The following is a 21,339-nucleotide window of genomic DNA, read 5'->3' on the forward strand; positions in this document are numbered from 1 at the left end:
GTCAGAGACATCTCTCACACAGAATAGGACATTAGCCTCCCAACTGGTGGCCTTTCCTTTCCCCTCTCCTTTCTGTCTGCTGTACGCACTCAGATCCACTCTTGCCAAACACAACTTAGTCATATTACTCTTCTACTCAGACAACCCCCAAATCAGAGCTTCCAGTCCTAGTAGTTAAGTCCTTCACACTTTTTTTCTAATGTGATTTTAACACAGGACTTCTTTCAGCACCCCAAATAAGCCCACTGCTCAAGTAGGTCAGCCTGTTCTGCACACCCCTGCACATTCCCACCTGCAAACCTTTTCTTATACCATTTCTTCCTCCTGGGATGTCCTTGCAGCCCCCCTCCACCTATCCACACACTCCTCCTCCAAGGTCTAGCTGGCCTCCCCTTTTCTAAACAGCCTCCCTCTTCATTCATTCATTTACTGAAGAAACTACTGTTTTTATTTATTTTTTATTTTTTATTTTTGAGATCTAATCTGTCTAGGTATCATGCTAGGTGCTAGAGATAGCACGGGAGAAAAACAGACATGGACATAGAGCTTACAGGCTACAACATGGACAATTGCTAGACAAAGAATCATATAAATTAATGTGCACTTGCAACTGTGAAATGGTTGCGAAGGAAAAGCACGGGGTGCTATGATCAAGGGTAAAAAGGGAAAAGTTGAGATTGGGAGTCAGGGAATGCCTTTTGAGGAACTGACGTTTAAATGTAGACTTCAAGGAAAGTAGAAACGAGCAAACAGTCGGGGAAAAGGAATTCTATTTGGAGTGAGGGGTGTGTGTAGAAGCAGAGCAAGTGTTGGTGCCTTTGTGTGAATTAGAACAAGGCGTCCCTGCAAGAAGCTGAAGCTTCAACTGGCCTAGGGCTTGAGAGCACAGCTGAAGGAGGTGATCCTGTGCAAACACCTGAGCCAGGAATAAGCTTGAAGTTTTGAGGAGCTGAAGACAATTGTATTAAGTAAGAAATAGAGTGACCCCAGATGAGGCTGGAAAGACAGGTGGGACAAAGAGTGCAGGACATTCTTAGCCATGTTAGGGATTTAGGTTCATCCTGAGAGCATGGAAATTTAATCCACGGTATTCATCACAGCCCACTGGGCTCTGCAGGATTTCACCTCCCAGCCCACAAACTCTCTAAGTCTCCATAGCTCTTATTTTTTTGTCCTACTCCTGTGGCACCTAGAGCTATTTTTTTTTTTTTTTTTTTTTTTTTTAAGATGGAATCCCACTCTATTGCCCAGGCTGGAGTGCAGTGGCGTGATCTCGGCTCACTGCAAGCTCCACCTCCTGGGTTCACACCATTCTCCTATCTCAGCCTCCCGAGTAGCTGGGACTACAGGCTCCTGCCACCAGGCCCGGCTAATTTTTTTGTATATTTTTAGCAGAGACGGGGTTTCACCGTGTTAGCCAGGATGGTCTCGATCTCCTGACCTCATGATCCGCCTGCCTCGGCCTCCCAAAGTGCTGGGATTACAGGCGTGAACCACCGCGCCCGGCCCTAGAGCTATTTTTTTAATGAATTTCCTACCTTATTAAATCACAAGGTCCTTGGAGCTGACATGTGTCTTACACATTTTTGTTAACACAGTAGGTTCTCAATTAATAATCGTTCTCTTTCCATTACAATACTTTACACTATGGCATTTTTGAATTGGCACAAGATCCAGAACCCTAGCCAGCTGTCATAATATTAAGAAGAAAAATCTAATGTTTACTAAGCACTTACTGCATGCCAAGAACTGTGCCAAGCACTTTACATGCATTATTTCTGTTAATCATTAAAACAGTCCCATTGAATAGATATTGGTATTGTCCACTTTTTACACTGGAGTCACAGCACAGGCTTGTGGACAAGTCAAAAATCCAGGTCTCTGATTCCAAGCCCTGTGCACTTAACAACTGGGACATAGTATCCATGAGTCATTTATTCATTCGAAGATGAGATCTACTTGGATCCACCCTGTCATTACAGGGGTAACAGTGGTGCGATAAATACCTACAGGATACAATCTTTTAACAAGAGTAAAGCTATATTATAAATATCCACTTCTTTCCTATTGAATTATGCATATTATTTAAATAGAACTTTTTAGGCTGGGCATGGTGGCTCATGCCCGTAATCCCAACATTTTGGGAGGCCAAAGTGGGAGGATTACTTGAGCCCAGGAGCTCAAGACTAGCCCTGGCAACAAAGCAAGACCCTGTCTTGACAAAACTTAGAAAATTAGCCAAGTGTGGTGGTGCAGGCCTGTAGTCCCAGCTACTCAGGGGGCTGAGGTGGGAGGATTGCTTGAACCTGGGAGGTCAAGGCTTCAGTGAGCCGTGATTGTGCCACTGCACTGCAGCCTGGGCAAAGGAGTGAGACCGGGTCCCAAAACAAAACAAAACAAAACCTTAAGGACCTTAAAAGAACTTTTAAAAAACATTTTTTTGTACTCAAAAGAATCAGCAATGGTTAAAGCAAATCCTAATGTTTCTAGAAAGAATGAGCACTGACCAATGTCCAGAGGCTGCATATAACCAACCGATAAGAGACAACCCCATTCGCTAGGATGGACTATCTGAGAGGTAACTAACCAAACAAACAAAACCAGCAGAGAAACAGTTGTACGTCAACAGGAGAAAATTGCAATCCTATCTGAAAAGTCTGTACTAGTTTTCTGGGAATTTAGGAGATATATTGACTCTACCTTTTATTCTCACGTATGTAACTCTTTGTCACTGTATTTGATGACAATTGCTTCTAACTCCTTGGCTCACAAGGCCCTGAACTTGTGAAGTATTTGGACCAATCCACCCATTCATCCACAAGCATGCTGAGTGTCTCCAAGAAACTGCAAGATACAAAAGAAGCACAAAACAGGATCCTTCTTACGGAGGAAAGAGTCACAATGTAGAGACTATACACAACTCTAATGATTACACAATAAGTGCCAGAGTACTGTGCCCTTGTGAAGGGCTTTTGGAGTTCCAGAGAGGAGAATGGGGTGAAAGATGAACCTGGAGCTGGGCTCTGAGCCAACGGTGGCCAGGACTGGTAGCGACCCAAGAATGCAGTGAGACTAGGCTGCAGGAGAGAAGGGAACATGTGAGCTGGAGATTTAGGGCCAAAGCAAAGGTGGAGGCAAGGCCAAGCCAAATGTGAGAGGTAGACAGACTCCTGCCTGCCCCACTGGCCCAGCAGAGGCTCCTGGCTGCCATGTCAGGAGTCACCTACCTGGCACCCTTGGCTCCCATGAAGGAGACTTGCTAGGACTGATGGCAGTGATCACAGAACTCAAGTGGGCAGGCTTTGGGTCTTATCAGCGCGGGAGGCAAGTGTGGTGGGAATTCTGGAGGGATTTTGACGAAGGGAGCCAAAAAGGAGGTGCGAAATTCTCAGCTAGGCATGGGATCCTGGCCCATGTGTTATTGCCTGCTCTGTCTCTCCATCTATGGCACAGAACAGTGATTGGCTGTATTTAGTTAACCAGGGAATCAGGAAAAAAGAATCGAGTTCATTTGAGATAGCACCTCCCACTCATAAATCTTCAAAAATCACATATAAATGTCCATAAGATAACCAGAAGGCCATGCTTTACATGCCTATGAGAGGCACACATTTGGATCTACCCAAAACCAAATAAAACATGGTAGTGCATACCTAGGAGAGATCAGAGTTAAATTCTCTGTTTAATTCTCAGAGTTAATTTCTTATTTTATGTCATTGGTTATTCTTACTATTATTAATACATCTCTCCTATGCAAAAGGTAGACAGAGGGGCTTAAAGAGCCCAGCAGTTAGAAGAGCACTGTGTCATATCACTTTGGATGTGCTAACAACCATTTATAGCAGTGTTTTTCAGAGTGTGGTTTGAGATCTGCTGTGTTAGAATAATGGGGTGTGGTAGTGTGGTTTATAAAAATGTAGATTCCTGAGCCCCACCCAGGTCTATTTTCTACTGTATTGTGCTGAGGCCCAGGAAGCCCCACTTTAGTCCCTGGGTGATTCTTATGCACACTGAAGTTTAAGAACCACTGTCAGAGGCTCACGTACTAGGAGTAAGGAAACTTACTATACCACAAAGCCATTAGGTCCTATCATTACTGACTCTGAATGATATACAAGGGAACATTCAACTTAAGATTTTGACAGCACTAAATAGAACACAGGGGCTTATGTTGGAAACCAGAAAAGTCATTAAAAAATAGCCTTGTCTAACTGATTAAATGCAGTGGAGTGAAGCCAAGTGACTTGCAGAAAGGTTGGTCTGTTTAGGCACTGCAGAAAATCTCAAGATGAGTCATACATAAACACTGATGATGCCTTTCATCCTAAGTGTTGCCTAGTTGCAGCCAAAATAAAAGAAATAAGAGAAAGCTGAATGAGGGGTGGGGGTGGGGGTAGGCTTATTTGTTACCTGCCATTCCATTCCCACCCCCCAGTCCCCAACCACCAGAGGTACTCCTCGGAGCTGCTCTTGGTGCTTCTGCTCACAATCCTTGCTCTTTGAGGAAGGGAAATGGTTAGAAGCCAGAGAGAAAGAAACAGGCTGGGAACAGATGAAAAGGTCTGGGAGGGAAGAATAAATATGCAAAGAAAAACCTCAAGATGTTCAGAAGAGGAGCTCTGAAGGAGAAGACACAGATTCTAGGAACAATGAAAGGAAGACATAAACTTGAAGAAGATATGAAAGAAACAAACATAGAAAAGAAAGTAGAGGGATTTATAGTATGAGTTGTAGAGCCAAACAGACCCAGGGTCAAAGCATCAAGAAGACAATAAATCCTAAATGTGTCTGGACCAAACAATAGAACTGCAAAATACGAAAAGCAAAAACTGATAGAACTGAAAGGAAAAATGAACAAATCTCTAAGAATGGGAAATAAAAAATTTAAGAAAACAAGACATTCTTACCACTCTTATTCAAAATAGTGCTAGAAGTTCTCACCAGTGCAGTAAGAAAACATAAAGAAATAAAATGTCATGCAGAAAAAGGAAGAAATTATTTGCAGGTGACAAAATTGTCTGCTTAGAAAAATCCCAAGGAATCTACAAAACAAAAACTTCTTAAAACTAATAAGTGAGTTTAGCATTAACATTAACAAATTAATTGTATATCTATATACTTGCAATAAACACATGGACATGAAAATTAAAAATACAATACAATTTACAGTAGCTGAAATAATTTAACTGATTAGATATAAATCTAACAAAATGTGGGCAAGACTTGTAGGCTGAAAACTATGCAATGCTGATGAAAGAAACCAAAGAAGATCAAATAAATGGAGACATACCATATTCATGAATTGGAAGACTCAACATAGTAAATATGTCACTCTCCCCAAGTTTATACACAGATTTAATGCAATTCCTACCAAAATTCTAGTAAGATTTTTTTGTGTGTATAAACAAGATTATTCTGAAGTTTATACAAAAATGCTAAAGGACTAGGATAGTTAAAGCAATTTAGAAAAATAAAGAATAAAATGGAAAGAGATAGTCTACCTGCTTTCAGATATACTTGATCCTAGCTACTGCAATCAAGACTATATGGTGTTGGCAGAGGAACAGACATATAGAGCAATGGAACAGAATTGAGAAACCACAAATAGACCCACATGAATATGCCAACTGATTTTTGACAAAGGTACAAAAGCAATTGAATGGATGAAAGACAGCCTTTTCACCAAAAAATAGTGGAACAGTTGGACATCTATTGGCAAAAAAAGAAAAAGGAACCTCAACCTATCTTAAATTTTATCAAAGTGAACCACGAACTTAAATGTAAAATGAAAAACTATAAAACTTTTGGAAAAAATAGGAGAATTCAGGATCTGAGGCTAGACAAAGGGTTCTTGGACTTAACATCAAAAGTAAAATCCATGAATGAAAAAAGTGATCAACTGGACTTCATCAAAATTGAAAATTTTTGTTCTGTGAAAGATCCTATTAAGAAGATGAAATGATTAGGATATTGAATGTTCTCAACACAAAAAAGTGATAAATATTTGAAATGATAGGTATGCTAATTACCCTGATCTGATCACTATACATTATATGAATCAAAACATCACTGTGTACCCTATGGATATGTACAATTATTATTTGTCAAATAAAAAAAGAAGATGAAATAACACACATACAGAGTAAAAAAAAAAAAATGCTTGCAAACCATATATCTGAAAAAGGACTGCTATTTAAAAAAACTCTCAAAATTCAACAATCAAAAAGCAATCCAGTTGAAAAATGAGCAAAAGATGTGAACAGGCATTTCATAGTAGAGAACATACACATGGCAAATCAGCATATTTAAAAATGCTCAACATTATTAGCCATTAGGAAAATGCAAATTAAAACCACAATGAGATAGCACTACATACCTGTCAAAATGACTAAAACGAAAAATGGTTATGCTACGAAGTCCTGACAAAGATGTGGAAAAACTGGATTATTCATACCTTGCTCATGGGAAGGTAAAACAATACAGCTACTCTGAAAAATATTTTGGCAGCTTCTTTAAAAACTAAATATGTAACTACCATACAACCCAGCAATTGTACTATTAGACATTTATCTCAGAGAAATTAAGACTAATATTTAACTCAAAAACCTATACACAAAAGTTTATAGCAGCTGTATTCATGCTAGCCAATCACTGGGAACGACCCACATATCTTTTAATGAGTGAACAATTAAACAAACTATGGTACATTCATACCATACATTCTACTCAGCAATAAAAAAAACAACATCAGCGTATTGATACATGCAACAACCTAGACAAATCTCTACATAATTATGCTGAGTGAAAAAAGTCAGTCTCAAAAAGTTACATACTATATAATTCCATTTACATAACATTCTTGAAATGACAAAATTATAGGAATGGACAACAAATTAGTGGTTGCCCAGGGTAAAAGAGGGGATGGGGACACGAACCAGTGGGTGTGACCATGAAGGACAACAGAGGGATCCTTGTTGTGATGGAAATGTTCTGTATCTTAACTGTATCAATGTCAATATCCAATTTGTAACATTGTACCTCCATTTTGCAAGATGTTACTGTTGAGGGAAACTGGATAAAATGTACAAGATATCTCTGTATTATTTCTCACAACTGCATGTTAATCTACAATTATCTTTTTTTTAAGTTTAACTAAAAAAAGTAGTAGTAATATTTCATGATCTGTCTGGTAGCATCTCCATTCTGTTTCTGTTTCAAGTCCCTGTTCAAACAGATGGCAAGAATTAGGTCTCAGTCCTGAAGTAAGCAAGTGTTTCCTACTTGCTCATATCTGCATTGCAGGAAGCTTAACATAATGCCAATCTTGTGCTTGGTGTCATCATCTATGCTGGTGTCTACCCAGAGAAGTTTTCAGCTATCTGTCCATCTAGGACACTGCTGCATCCTCCTGGCCTTTGGAGCCGAACCCCTGACCCCCAGTACTCTACTAGTCTCAGTGTGCTTCAGGGAACCTTGAGAAGACATCTCAGGTCTATTCACCCAATGGGCATTCCTACTTCACAAGCCCAGGAGTTGGGGAATTGAGGGCAATGCTTGGATATTGAGGACATAGGCCTCCTTTATTCTTAGGTCCTCTTGTGTTCCCACTCTGCCCCAGGTACATTTGGCAGCTAGAGAAGGGCTCAGGGCCCCTTGTCAGGCACCCATGCTTCCTTCCTGCTTCTTCTTTCTCCTGATCCAGGTTTTATCTACTCCAAGGGCAGAAACTGGTATGTGGATATATTCTTCCAAATTTTCTGTCTTAGGTCCGCTCCTCAGATTTTCCCTCCTTGATTCTCAGCATTCTCCTGAATCCTCCTTCTCCTGAGGGGACAAGAATACATTTCCTTTGCTGCTGCTCAACTTGGTCACATAGTAACAGAAAGCAGAGAGGAAACCCTTCCATTGATACATGAGGATAGTAATGTTGTAATATTTTCTACCATCTTTCTGCCCTTAGCACACTCATCTTTCCATTTGTTTCTTCAGCTTGTGGCCCAGGTCCTTGAACATAAAGCTATAGGCTTTGTGATGGTGGATGCCAAGAAAGAAGCCAAGCTTGCCAAGAAACTGGGTAAGTGTGATTTTTGAGATACTGTATGTGGGAAAGAAATGAATGTGTCTTGCAAAAGGAAAAGTACAGTTGCAATTATTCTTGCATAAGCGGACTATCTTTTAAAATATATAAAATGATCCTGCATACCTTCATCTCTGGTTGGAGAAGAGTTTCATAAAAGTAAATATAGGCCTGAATTGAATGGTTTCACATTAATCATGTAAGAGATTGTTGTATCAGTACAATGAAGAAGGTTTCTTCCTGGAGAAACTGATGCTAAAGAGTCAAGCTTTTATTTTCAGCTTTTAAAGCAAGCTAAAAGTCCAGCTTCTCTTATCTCACCACTGTGGTGATCTCTCTGAGAGAGTTAAAAATTCTCTTCTTTCATCACATATTATTTCGTTGCCTTGCGGCTGAAGCAACCAACAAAAGACAGCATTAATAGTAATAATGCCAGGGTAACAGTGCTTTTTAAATTTAAGGCTAAACCCCAGTTGGGCATTGTCACCAAGGATGAGAAGGAGGACGTAGGTGAGGTACGGTTAAGTGACCGTACATGGAAATTGTACTCTCTAGTGTCGATATGTCATGCTTAAGTGCAGTGCACTTTAGGATTCACAACCCTGTAATCCCAAAGAGAGAGAATATAGGTATTTCCTCTGGTTTTCTTTTTCTTTTCTTTTCTTTTTTTCTTTTTTTTTTTTTTTTTGAGACAGGGTCTCACTGTCACCCAGGCTGGAGTGCTGTGGTGTGATTTCGGCTCACTGCAACCTCTGCCTCCTGGATTCAAACGATTCTTGTGCCTCAGCCTCTTGAGTAGCTGAGATTACAGTCACACACCACCATGCTCAGTTCATTTTTTTTGTACTTTTAGGAGAGACACGGTTTCACCATATTGGCCAGGCTGGTGTTGAACTCCTGATCTTGAATGATCTACCTGCCTCAGCCTCCCAAAATGCTGGGATTACAGGCGTGAGCCATAGCTCCCGGCCCGCTCCTCTGATTTTCAAACACTGACACACATGTACTGCCCATTTGGCTTTTTCTGCATGATCAGTGAAGAATGGCTATTAAAAAAATAGCGGGTTATAAAACAGGATCTTTGAAGAAAGGTTAATTGGATTTGGATAGTAAGTACAGAAAAAAAAAAAAAAAGATTAGTGGTGGCTCAATAAATACTTTCAGGTACGTAAAAGTCCATTATCCTGGAAGATTGCAGACAACTGTTTTCTATTTTATTTTCAAGAAGACTAGCCTTTTTTTTAAAAAAAGATTTTAATTATAGGAAACTATTAAGGACTATACAATGATAATGAGTTATTAAGAATGTCTGGGCACTTTGGGAGGCCAAGGGCAGAGGATTGCTTGGGCCCAGGAGTTTGAGACCAGCTTGGGCAACATAGCAAAACCTCATCTCTACAAAAAATTTAAAAATTGGCTGGGCATGGTGGCATGTGCCTGTAGTGCCAGCTACTTGGGAGGCTGGGATGAGAGAATGGCTTGAGCCAGGGAGGTCAAGATTGCCGTGACTTCTGCCTGCATGATTGTGCCACTGCACTCCAGCCTGGGCAACAAAGTGAGATTCAGTCTCTGAATAAATAAATAAATAAATAAATAAATATAAAGAATGCCTGGGATGTCTCTTTCCCTGGAGACATATTGAGGGATATTTTTCTCCCTTGAGTATGGGAGCAAAATATGTTAAACTCTTTCCCTAGAGTCAAAAACAGTTTAATGGCTGGGCACAGTGTAATCCCAGCACTTTGGGAGGCCGAGGCGGGCGGATCACAAGGTCAGGAAATCAAGACCATCCTGGCTAACACGGTGAAACCCCGTCTCTACTAAAAATACAAAAAAATTAGCCGGGCATGGTGGTGGGCGCCTGTAGTCTCAGCTACTCGGGAAGCTGAGGCAGGAGAATGGCGTGAACCCGGGAGGAAGAGCTTGCAGTGAGCCGAGATCGCACCACTGCACTCCAGCCTGGGCGACAGAGCGAGACTCCATCTCAAAACAAACCAACCAACCAAACAAACAAACAAACAGTTTAATGAGTTCTGTCTCCTCCCCCAGCAGTCTCTTGATTCCTCTTCTGCCTTCCCATTGTTTTAATGAGAAGTTGAATTTGGGAGAATTTCCAGCAAATTTACTTAGAAAAAAATACCAGTGTCCCAGTGATCTAAAAATTTTGGGTGGACAAGCTGGGCAAGTATACATAAAAATAGACTAGCAAAGAATATGATGGGGCTTGATACACTGAAACAAGCTCAGTTTGGAAGAGTTGGGGCAGGTTCCTTCTGGTTATTTGATCCCTGGGGGTTTATAGGACAGTGGAGGTATTTTGTGAACCTGCTCCTTCATCTTCATTCCTCTTCCATTTGCCTTATTTTGGCCTCTATCAAGTTGTGCCTGAACAATTGCAGTAGCCTTCTTACTGTGGTTTTGCTCAAGACAAAATCCAACAGCAGGACACTGGCCAGTGTTCCCTAAGGCACCTTTTGAGATTGGCCATCATTGATATCAAGAAAATCTGGCAGGGCCAGACATGGTATCTCATGCTTGTTTTATATATATATAAATATATATATATATAAAAATATATATAAAAATATATAAATATATATAAATATATAAATATATGTAAATATATATAAATATATATATAAATATATGTAAATATATATAAATATATAAATATGTGTAAATATATAAATATATAAATATATATAAATATATGTAAATACATATATGTAAATATATAAATATATAAATATATAAAATATGAAAAAATATATAAATATATATAGTATAATTTTTCATATATATAAAAAATATATAATTTTTCATATATACGTATGTATAAAAAATATATAATTTTTCATATATACGTATATATGAAAAATTAGCCAGCATCATAGCACATGCTTGTAGTCTCAGCTATTCAGGAGGCTGAGGCAGGAGCCCATGATCATGGCCCTGCACTCCAGCCTAGGTGACAAAGGGAAACCTTGTCTCAAAAAACAAACAAACAAAAAGAATACCTGGCACATTGCTCCTTTTGATTTACAAATGGTGCCTCCACTATTTCCCGCCCATGTGCCAGAGACTGCTTATACCTCATGCATGCCTTGGGACACAGCAGGCGGCAGTCCAGTCTTCCTGTCCCTGGAGGTTCTGCAGAAGAGTTCATCTGGAGAAAACTTTGTCCAGCTAATAGAGTTTTACAACAATCTAAGGAATTAAGGATGCCATGCAATTGGACTAAATGCCAGTTTTGATTATTTAACATTCCTAAGCAGGAAAATGCATTTTTCCAACAAGCATTTGTTAAGGTACACAACATCAGATCAAGGGTGCTAAAGGGCAGCAAAATAAGAAGACGCTGAGTCTGTCCTTGCAACATCTACCAGCCAACTGGATAAAGAAGATGTGTGGGATTCAACTGGAACAGGAAAGCAAGCTGTCCATCCTGGCCACATATGTTAATGGGTTGCTGATGTACACAGGCTCTGTACAAGGCGCTGGGATACCAAGAAGACAATGAGCCTACTCTCGGAGAACTCACTGTGATAGTGAAGACCTGAAAATTGAGCTGAAGAAAGATCAATAATGGCATGAGTTCAGTGAGACTGAAGTGACCTTTCTTAAGAAAAATGAATCCTAAGCTGAGACCTGAAAAAGCTAACCAAGATGGAGGTCATTCCAGGCTGGGGGAACAAGAAAAACTAAGTCTAGAGAATAATGCTCAGTGACTTTTCCTTTACTCACCTTTTCATATAAGCATGTGGGCAGGAAGCAAAGGGAGTCCCACAAGGGACAAGAGAGCAGTTCTCAAAGGAGTACAGGTCTACCCAAGGGAGAACAAGAGGGATAGATTTGGAAACAGATTTTAGAGGGACTTTAACACAAGGCTAAGGAGTCAGGTGGACAGTGGCCATTACAATTCTTTGATAAGGAGAATGACATGGGGTCAGCTGTATTTTTGGAAAACTAAAGCAGTGGTGGGGTGGAGAATAGACTTTTCTTTTAAGTCAAAATCCAGCTGGAATTGTTCTTGACTATTTCCAATTAAATGTCCACTTCAGGAGCTCTTCAAAAGTGTTATTTCAAGGCAACTGCTTCTTGGGTTAATGCTAGTTCCACTAATCCTGACCCCACTGTCACCCAGAAACCGAGTCAGACCTCAGCCAATGCAATCGCTCTTCCTACATCAGGATGACCTTCTCTGTGGGCCTCTTTGTTTCTTACAGGTTTTGATGAAGAAGGAAGCCTGTATATTCTTAAGGGTGATCGCACAATAGAGTTTGATGGCGAGTTTGCAGCTGATGTTTTGGTGGAGTTCCTCTTGGATGTAAGCGTTTATACACAGTGACCCTGCATGGAGCTGCCTCTGCTCAAATATAGGGAGAGATAGAACCCCAAAGAACGGACAAACTGGAGAACCTGGCCTCATCTGTGACAGGTTTTTCAGGATTTACAAAAAACTAAGGAACACCTATATTATTGCACTGTCTACTCTACTGGGAAGGTGATCTTTAAGTCACGCTAGAAACTGTTGGGGGCCATGTAGTAGTAATATGCTAATTCTGTTACTAGTTATACATAGACATCTATTGAAATCTCCTTGGCTTTGCTCCACTGCTGCTGAAGAGGAGCTGGGGAATGTGGGGAGAGAGGGGGCTAACTAGCCACCTGAAGAGAGAGGAGGGATGGGAGTACCAATCAGTCAGGTCACCCTGAGTTAGCTACCCTCAGAGCAACATAGAGAAGTGGCAGAGCTAAACAGCCCCCCAATATCACACTTTTTCAGCCATGGACATAGCACACCCTCATATCCATATGCTTAGACAAACATAGGAACAAACTTTATAAAAATATTTCATCCATAGATAAACTCACACTTTCAGTAACCACTGTGAAGTTCAATGCTTTGAACACATATTCTTGCACAGATAAAGAACCTAGCATTGAGCATCCATGCCGATGATTCTTTATCTACCAGCCAGTACCCAGTGGTCTATCATTCTTTCTCTACAGTGTCAAAAACCAGAGGGAAGGTCAGAAGTGAGTTGGAAGCTAACTTTTACCAAAAAAGTGACCCACTGTGCTTGGCCATCTCATTGACTCACACCCACCAGCCCTAAAAAAGTTGAGAGGGGTAACAGAACAACTCTGGGACAGCATGGTGCTTCCCCAGCTTAATCAGCTAGGAGGAGGCTTTTGGAAATAAGACTAACTGCTTCAAACAATAAACAATGTGATTGACTTACCTAAGTAGAAGGCTCCAGTTAGAGGAGACTTTAGACTTGATCGAATCCAGACACTGGCACCATTTTTCTCTGTAAATCACAGATAACTGTGTTTTCAGTATGTTGCTTGTGTCCTCAAGCTGACTATTCTCAAGTTAGCTATAAGATGGCCAGCAGTAGGAATGAATACATTACATTTCCTCATTCATATTTCATGATAGAAAAATAAATTTGGCTTCCCATTGCCCTTTTAAGAGTAAAGAACTTTTCCCAAAGCCTTCAGCAAATCTGTCCTTATTGGGCCAGTTACTTGCCCATTCCTGAATCAATAACTGGCAGGGGAAGTTATGAAATCCACCTAAATGTCCATCAGCAGATGACTGGATAAAGAAAATGTGGTATATGGCGGGGTGCGGTGGCTCAAGCCTGTAATCCCAACACTTTGGGAGGCTGAGGTGGGTGGATCACGAGGTCAGGAGATGGAGACCATCCTGGCTGACACGGTGAAACCCCATCTCTACTAAAAACACAAAAATCAAAAAATTAACCAAGCATGGTGGTGGGCGCCTATAGTTCCAGCTACTCAGGAGGCTGAGGCAGGAGAATGGCGTGAACCTGGGAGGCAGAGCTTGCAGTGAGCCTAGATCACGCCACTGCACTCCAGCCTGGGCAAGAGAGCAAGACTCCATCTCACAAAAAACAAAAAACAAACAAAAAGAAAATGTGCTATATACACAAGGGAATACTATTCAGCTTTAAAAAAAAAAAAAAAGAAAGAACTATCATTTGCAACTATACAGATGGAATTGGAGAACATTATGCTAAGTGAAATAAGCTAGGCACAGAAAGACTAACACCACATGTTCTCACTTATTATATGTGGAATCTAGAACACGAGAACTCAAAGAAGCAGAGAGTAGTTACCAGAGGCTGGATGGGAGTGGGGGTGGTGGGAATGGAGAGATAATGATCAAAAGGTGCAAAGCCTCAATTAGACAGGAGGAATAAGATTTTGTTCTTTGAGATATATTGTACAGCATGGTGAAATAGTGAATAATATGTATTACATATTTCCAAATCACTAAAAGAGTAAATTTCAAATGTTCTCACCACAAAAAATGATGAGTATTTGAGGTGATGGATTGGTTAATTAGCTTGATTTAATGATTTCACGTATTTATAGATCATAGCAACACTTTACATCCAATAAATACATACAACTATAATTTGTTAATCTACAATTAAAAATGAATGTTTTTTAAAACTGGCAAAAGGAATACGTTGCCCCCGCCAATCATCTCACTCTTTAAGTTAAGGTCTATTCCTCAGAAGGTACTGCTGGTATGCTCACTGGGGGTTGTGGGGAGAATGGAATAGATACTTGAGGCACCAACCACAAAGTCCGCTACAACTTCCCTCCAACGCACTCTGTTTCCCCAGTGAAGAAGGAAATCTCTTGTTTGAACATGTGTGTATGTATGTGTGGCATTTCAGCTAATTGAAGACCCAGTGGAGATCATCAGCAGCAAACTGGAAGTCCAAGCCTTCGAACGCATTGAGGACTACATCAAACTCATTGGCTTTTTCAAGAGTGGGGACTCAGAATGTAAGTTGTCTGCCAACCCCAGCCGATCAGTCTAAAAGCTAGATTCCAAACAAGGTATGTCAGGTTACCCCAAAAGAGGATGGGTCTTCAGCACCTCTTTTGCTGGGTAGAATAGAAGTTAGAATTCTTCCTGAGCCTAACACAGTGGAGTACATGTGCAAAAACTGTACAAAACAGTCAGGAAACCTGAAAGAATGTTAAGGAGGGGCCAGGTTCTCTGGCTTTAAAGCAAGCTGAGTGTTCTACAAAAAAGAGAAAAGCTCTTTTCCACTTTTCCTGCCTACCCACCTCCCAGTCGGATTCTCCCCTACAATGGGAGAAGCAATGGGCTGTCTCCCTGGCATTGGTAGCTCCTATGGTCACCAGCTGGAGAGCTTTGCAGTCAATTGGAAAGCATGAGTGGAAAATTGGGGTAGGGATGGGCTTAGCAGTGGCTACAGAATGTGAAAAATCGCTGGCCAAGCCCACAGCTGACCACCAAGGCTGCCTGTCATAGTGCAGCCACACCCTTGGGCATATTCCCTTTGAAAGCTTTGTGACCAGGATTTGGGTGGACACAGGACCTATGATAACATCACTACAGCCCGTATAGGGATGAGAGGGTGGTGGGGGTGAGTCAGGAAGAGCAGGCAGAAGGGGCCAGGAGGAGTAAGCACCTGAGTACTGTACATATTTAAAACTGCTTTGGCAGCATGGCCCCAATGAGGTAGGCTTTTTTCTGGTATCTCAGCCTTGGAGAGAGGAACAGCATTAGAGCGGGTGATTATAACTCTGGTAGCATTCATACACGTAGGAAGTACAAATATGGGCTGCTTATGACTATTTCTGAGAACCCCAAAATATTCTGAAATTGTCTGCAAACCCATTTCTTTAACCAGTCTTCCCACTAGCATCCTTAGTCACCTCATCAACAACCCATTCATTTTCTGTCTCCCATGCCCCAACTTAACCCTCTTTTCATTTGCTTAATTAAAACCTCCATTTACAGTGCTTAAAATGAATGTGCTAGAGGGAGGTGGCTAACCGGGGAGATTTGCCCCAGTTCTTCTTTAGGCAATTTTATTTTAGTTTGTACATTTCCATATCAGTGCTGACTACTCTGGGGTGCTTCTCCTTCCCCTTCCTTTTCAGTTCCTCTGTCTCAATTTGTTTCCATCTTTATGTTCCTCTATCCTCTTCATCCATGTAGCTCAGGATGGCAGATAAGAGGGAAGCAAAACAAAGTTAGGATAAAGAGCACACCTTTCAGTACCCCTGGCGTCTTCCCCCGCCTAGATGAATCATCATAATAATACTATTTAATTAACACATTTCATATGCTAGGGCCTATGCTAGGAGCTTATATGGATGCCTTAATTTCATTCTCACAACAAGCCTGTGAGGTGATTATCATTATTATCTGCATGTTAATGATGATGAAAGGATGGAACAGAAAGGTGCAATTAACTTGCCCATTATCACATGGCTAGTATGGTGTACAAGGTAATATGAAATATATTACATATTGCATTGTAAAAAAACTCCAATTTAAAAAAAAATTTTGAATGAGAATCTTATGCTTGCCTCAAGAATATAGCTTTTTTTTGAGACCTAGTTTTGCTGTTGCCCAGGCTGGAGTGCAGTGGCATGATCTTGGCTCACTGCAACCTCTGCCTCCTGGGTTCAAGTGAATCTCCTGCCTTAGCCTCCTGAGTAGCTGGGATTACAGGTTCCCGCCACCACTCCTGGCTAATTTTAGTGTTTTTAGTAGAGACGGGGTTTCACCATGTTGGTCAGGCTGGTCTTGAACTCCTGACCTCAAATGATCCACCCGCCTCAACCTCCCAAAGTGCTTGGATTACAGGCATGAGCCACTGTGCCCAGCCCAGGATATAGCTTTCTGATATTAGGTTTTATGCTTAAAATAGCAACATGAAATTCCTGATCAAGATTTTAAATGATGATCTCTTCAAATTCTTGATGGTCACCATGGACAAGAGACTTCACTTGTACATGTGGATAGTGACAAATGGGAGGACAATATCCATTGCTTTTTCTATTTTTTTTTTTTCGGGATGGAGTTTCACTCTTGTTGCCCAGGATGGAGTGCAATGGTGCAATCTCGGCTCACTGCAACCACTGCCTCCCGGGTTCAAGCAACTCTCCTGCCTCAGCCTCCTGAGTAGCTGGGATTACAGGTGCCTGCCACTATGCCTGGCTAATTTTTTGTATTTTTAGTAGGGATGGAGTTTCACCATGTTGGCCAGGCTGGTCTGGAACTCCTGACCTCAGATGATCCACCCTCCTCGGCCTCCCAAAGTGCTGGGATTACAGGCATGAGCCACTATGTCTGGCCTGCTCTTTCTTTGACTGATGAGCTTTCTTTTTTTGCCATTGGACATAATTCAGATAATTCCGTCTCTAAAGTGTCCTTCAAGGGCACTTAGTTCAATCTGACAGCTATCGCTTTTGTTTTCATTGACAAATGTAATGCTCATATTCCTTATAATAATTTGAATGAATTTGAAAGGATTACAGATCTTAATTAAATTTTGTATATCATCAATATTTCAAAATAATAATGAAAATTTTCCTTAGGAATACACAGATATTGCTCTACTGGTCTTAATAATCATTCTTAAAATTTAATAAAATTGCTAGTGAATCATTTTAACCTCTTTTTAAGGTTGAATTTTTGTTTTTAAATTTATAAACTTTGTTAGTACATTATATATTTCATGTAGTCCTTGCAATTTTCAATTAAGTACATTCAGGTAGGTGTTTAGCAAGATCTAGCCTTTTTTGAAGCCAATAATGATCCCTCAAAATATTTTCAAAATAAGTATAATTCATAGCATAGTTTTAAATCTAGTTTTTAGCTGATAAACTCTTTGTAAAATTCTTGCCCAGTTAACCCACTTTAGGATGAAAGGGCAGGGAGAGGTCTCCTGAACCCATTTCTTCACCAAAAGCTATAAAGAGAAGGAGTTATACAGGTTTGAATGTTATTGGAGTCACTTTTTAAAAATAACAACCTTTTTGTGGAATGCAGATTCACAGGCAAACCTTTATATGATGAACTTTTTCTCTGAATAAATATTATTTGAATCTCAAGATCTTCAGAAAGAACTTGATGTAAAGCCTTTACACCTTGTCATTGTAGCTGTACTATCAATATGTGAACTTGGACATTCAAAATCTGACTTCAGAGTGTAACTGTGTATAGAATTCATACACTATAAAGTTTATACATTTAATTGTGTACACTTATTTTGTGCAGTGCTTTCAGAACCTATTTTGACATGTTTATCTACTTCTTTGAATATTTCATCCCCAACAACTTGGTTTGGTTCTTCTTTGTAAGACAGATGATATTATTCCAAGCATTTCTGGTCAGGGTTTCCAACTGGTGCCATCAACCACACCTAGTAACTAAAATCTGTGATACTAAATATCCAGTATGCACAACCCTGAGAGAGGGGAAGAAAGGAGAGAAAATGCTAAGATAAGTTTTTAGGAAGCTGGAGGCTGGGAACTCAATGTTCAGGAGCCTATTCCAGAAGCCAAAAGAGTCATCAGAGAAAGTGGGAAAGGGGTCTGACTGGAAGGGACCAGGAACAGGCTGGTCAGGAGGCAGGGAAAGCCTAGAGATGACCTGAGCTCCAACAGAGCAGAAGACAAGAGGAGGCTTCTTGGAAAACAACTGCTGTTTGGCTGAGGCTAAAGGTCAAGCCACATTTTGAATCACGCATCTGGAGGTCACCTTGCTCCATTCTTCATCTTAAAGTGATGTAGACCAGCTCTCTAAGAGAGGATGGGAAGCTCCTGACACAGGCCTAAGCCATTCTTTCCATCAGGGTGGGAGTTCTTGGAGGGGAGGAGAAATTCATCGGGGACATGGGGATTGGAAAAGAGGGGGACAGAGGATTCTGATAGAGCCCACTGCTGCTTTAGACACAGATGGCTTAGGTGTTGCTTTAGCCATTCTACTTCCTTACCTTCACTCCATTCATTCTTCAAATGCTCTCAGCCATCTTCTCCCCTCCACCCAATTCTCGACCCCAGCTATGAGGTTACAGGATATCTTTTCTGACTACCCACTTACTTTTATGAGGACAAGTTAGTGTGAGTGTGTATCAGTATGTGCAAGTATTCTCATGACTTTACAACCCCTCTCTCACCTGTGCTTGTGGCACTCACCTCTGTTGTAACAACTGTCATGCTGCATTTTGATTCTTTAAGGATCGATAGCTCTCTCCAGGCTGAGAGCTTTTGAAGATCAGTATCTTTGTCTTATTCATTTTGGCATCCTATGAATTAACATCGTTCTAAAAAATTTTTGATAGAATCTTAGTAAATTCTGCATGGTCCCAGAATTCTAACAAAGGCTTATACTTCTGATGGTTAAGGGAAATGGAATTCCATGAAATGGAAAGAAGTTAATCTTGTTAAGAATAAATCACAGGCTCATTGACTCTCAGGCTTATAGCATTTATTCATAACCACCACCACCACCACCACAATTACCATCACCCTCACAACTAAGGCTTGAGGACCAATCTCTTTCCCAAGTAACTCCCGGGTGTACCAAGGTACACCACTCCAGCACTCACCTGATATCATACTGCCTTGGCCGGTATGGACTCGAGTTTGAGACCATAGTCAATCAAGGGCTTGATTAAGTTTAAGAAATCCTCTTGAGGCATCAGAATAAAAAAGAAAACTTTAAAATGAAAAAAGGGGAAAGAAAACTAGAATTCAGCAACAGGGGTACTTCCATTAAGAAGTTTAAAATACTTCTGTGATGTCAATTGTGATTGAGGTTACTTTACACTGTGAGATGAATTTCCTTCTTACTTAGGGCTCATTTATTCTGGCAAACTGCACTCTCTAGAGGGCATGATTATAAGTAGCAGTGAGTTAGAGTGAAAGGCCTTTTTATTTCGGTTTGGAGTTTTACGTGTCTTTTTCTCTCTCTTGCCCTCCCGGTTCCCTCTGTTTCCTGCTTTCTACCTGCAGTTCATAAAAGTGTGGTGAAGGGGTCTTCTCTTGGGCGTTTGAATGCCAGTCAATTCCAACTCCTTGGGGGAAACTATGGGTTTAAATAGTATTAAATAATACCTATCTAAACAATATCTGCTAAATTATTATCCAATCAGGATTAATTGGCTTTCTACTCTCTATATCATTTACAAAGAAGATTCTTCAGTGTGCATCTTGAAAATGTCTCTCCCTTCATCTTTATTTTTCCCCTTAGACTACAAGGCTTTTGAAGAAGCAGCTGAACACTTCCAGCCTTACATCAAATTCTTTGCCACCTTTGACAAAGGGGTAAGTACCTATGAAACCCCAATTTGAACAGTTTTGTAGACATGAAGAATTAAAGTTTGAACTCCCACCACTCTTTCTCTTTCTTTTCTTTTAGCAACATTAACCATCCTCCCTTGCCTCTTTCTCTAGAAGGGTTAAGAATTATATCACTAAGTCACTATTGGATTTAAGATGAGTACAAAGATGACTAAGTCAGAGGATGTAAGAATATTTATAAAAACATCCAAGGAAAAGTGATGGCTCGCTGTTATCTTCTCAAACACTGAGATGGTAAACGTGTGGGCCCAGAGTGTGCCAGCCCACTGAGCTACTGCTTCCTTTTTCCTTAGGGGGTATCCTCTGTCTTCCTGGGGTTGCATATTTCCCCTTCTACTGCGTCAGGATGGGAAGTAGAATGAGAACTCCTCTGTGATGAGTTCAAGCAAGTGTTCTGTGAGAAACAAGAGGAAGCCAGTGAGCTGAAGCAGGGAAGGGGCACGGTGGGATGAGATTGCGTTCAGTTCATGTATATGATGAACCACTTCTGTGACCGTGGCCCTGTCTTCAAGCCTATGATCCAGAAGAGTGGTCTATAATCCAAGTAACATAATCTAAACTTGAAGAATGTTTATCCTAATTAGTTGTATTACAGTTGGGAGGGATCTTGAGCAAGAATATTCAAAAAAACTATCAGTATTAAGTGCCTATTATGGGTCAGGCACTGTGGCTCACACCTGTAATCCCAACACTTTGGGAGGCTGAGCGGGGTGGATTGCATGAGCCTTGGAGTTGGAGACCAGCCTGGGCAACATAGTGAGACCCCATGTCTACAAAAAATACAAAAATTAGCTGGGTGTGGTGGCACACACTTGTAGTCCCAACTACTTGGGAGGCTGAGGTGGGAGGATCACTTGAGCCCAGGAGGTTGAAACTGCAGTGAGCCATGATCATACCATTGTACTCCATCCAGGGCAATGGAGTGAGATCCTCTCTCCAAAAATAAAAATGTAAAAAATAATAAATTCAAAAAAAATTTTATGTGCCAGAGTCTGTGCTAAGAAATCTCTTTGTGCCAGAGTGTGTGCTAAGACGTTAACATGGATTTTCTCACTTCATCCTCTCAACACTCCCATAAGGGAGGA

At 40.7% G+C, this 21,339-nt stretch overlaps 1 protein-coding gene and 1 long non-coding RNA gene across 3 annotated transcripts in view; one reads left to right on the top strand and one right to left on the bottom strand.

Moving 5' to 3' along the window:
* The window catches only part of CASQ2 (calsequestrin 2), a 68,850-nt gene that overhangs the window by 15,887 nt on the left and 31,624 nt on the right, over positions 1-21,339 (top strand). The window contains 4 exon segments of the mRNA NM_001132214.1: positions 7,990-8,074; positions 12,304-12,404; positions 14,797-14,908; positions 20,145-20,218. Of these exon segments, the coding sequence (NP_001125686.1) occupies positions 7,990-8,074; positions 12,304-12,404; positions 14,797-14,908; positions 20,145-20,218 (372 nt within the window).
* LOC129049561 (uncharacterized) lies at positions 1,427-15,390 on the bottom strand. Of its 2 annotated transcripts, none has more exons than XR_008512756.2 (3): positions 15,197-15,390; positions 13,324-13,392; positions 1,427-2,844 (listed from the first exon to the last, which is right to left on the bottom strand). It is a non-coding gene; the product is annotated as an uncharacterized LOC129049561 (long non-coding RNA). The 2 variants fall into 2 exon arrangements; XR_008512753.1 differs by lacking the exon at positions 1,427-2,844 and adding an exon at positions 11,105-11,645.

This window comes from Pongo abelii, chromosome 1 (assembly GCF_028885655.2).
Source record: "Pongo abelii isolate AG06213 chromosome 1, NHGRI_mPonAbe1-v2.0_pri, whole genome shotgun sequence".
Classification (NCBI taxonomy): Eukaryota; Metazoa; Chordata; class Mammalia; order Primates; family Hominidae; genus Pongo; species Pongo abelii.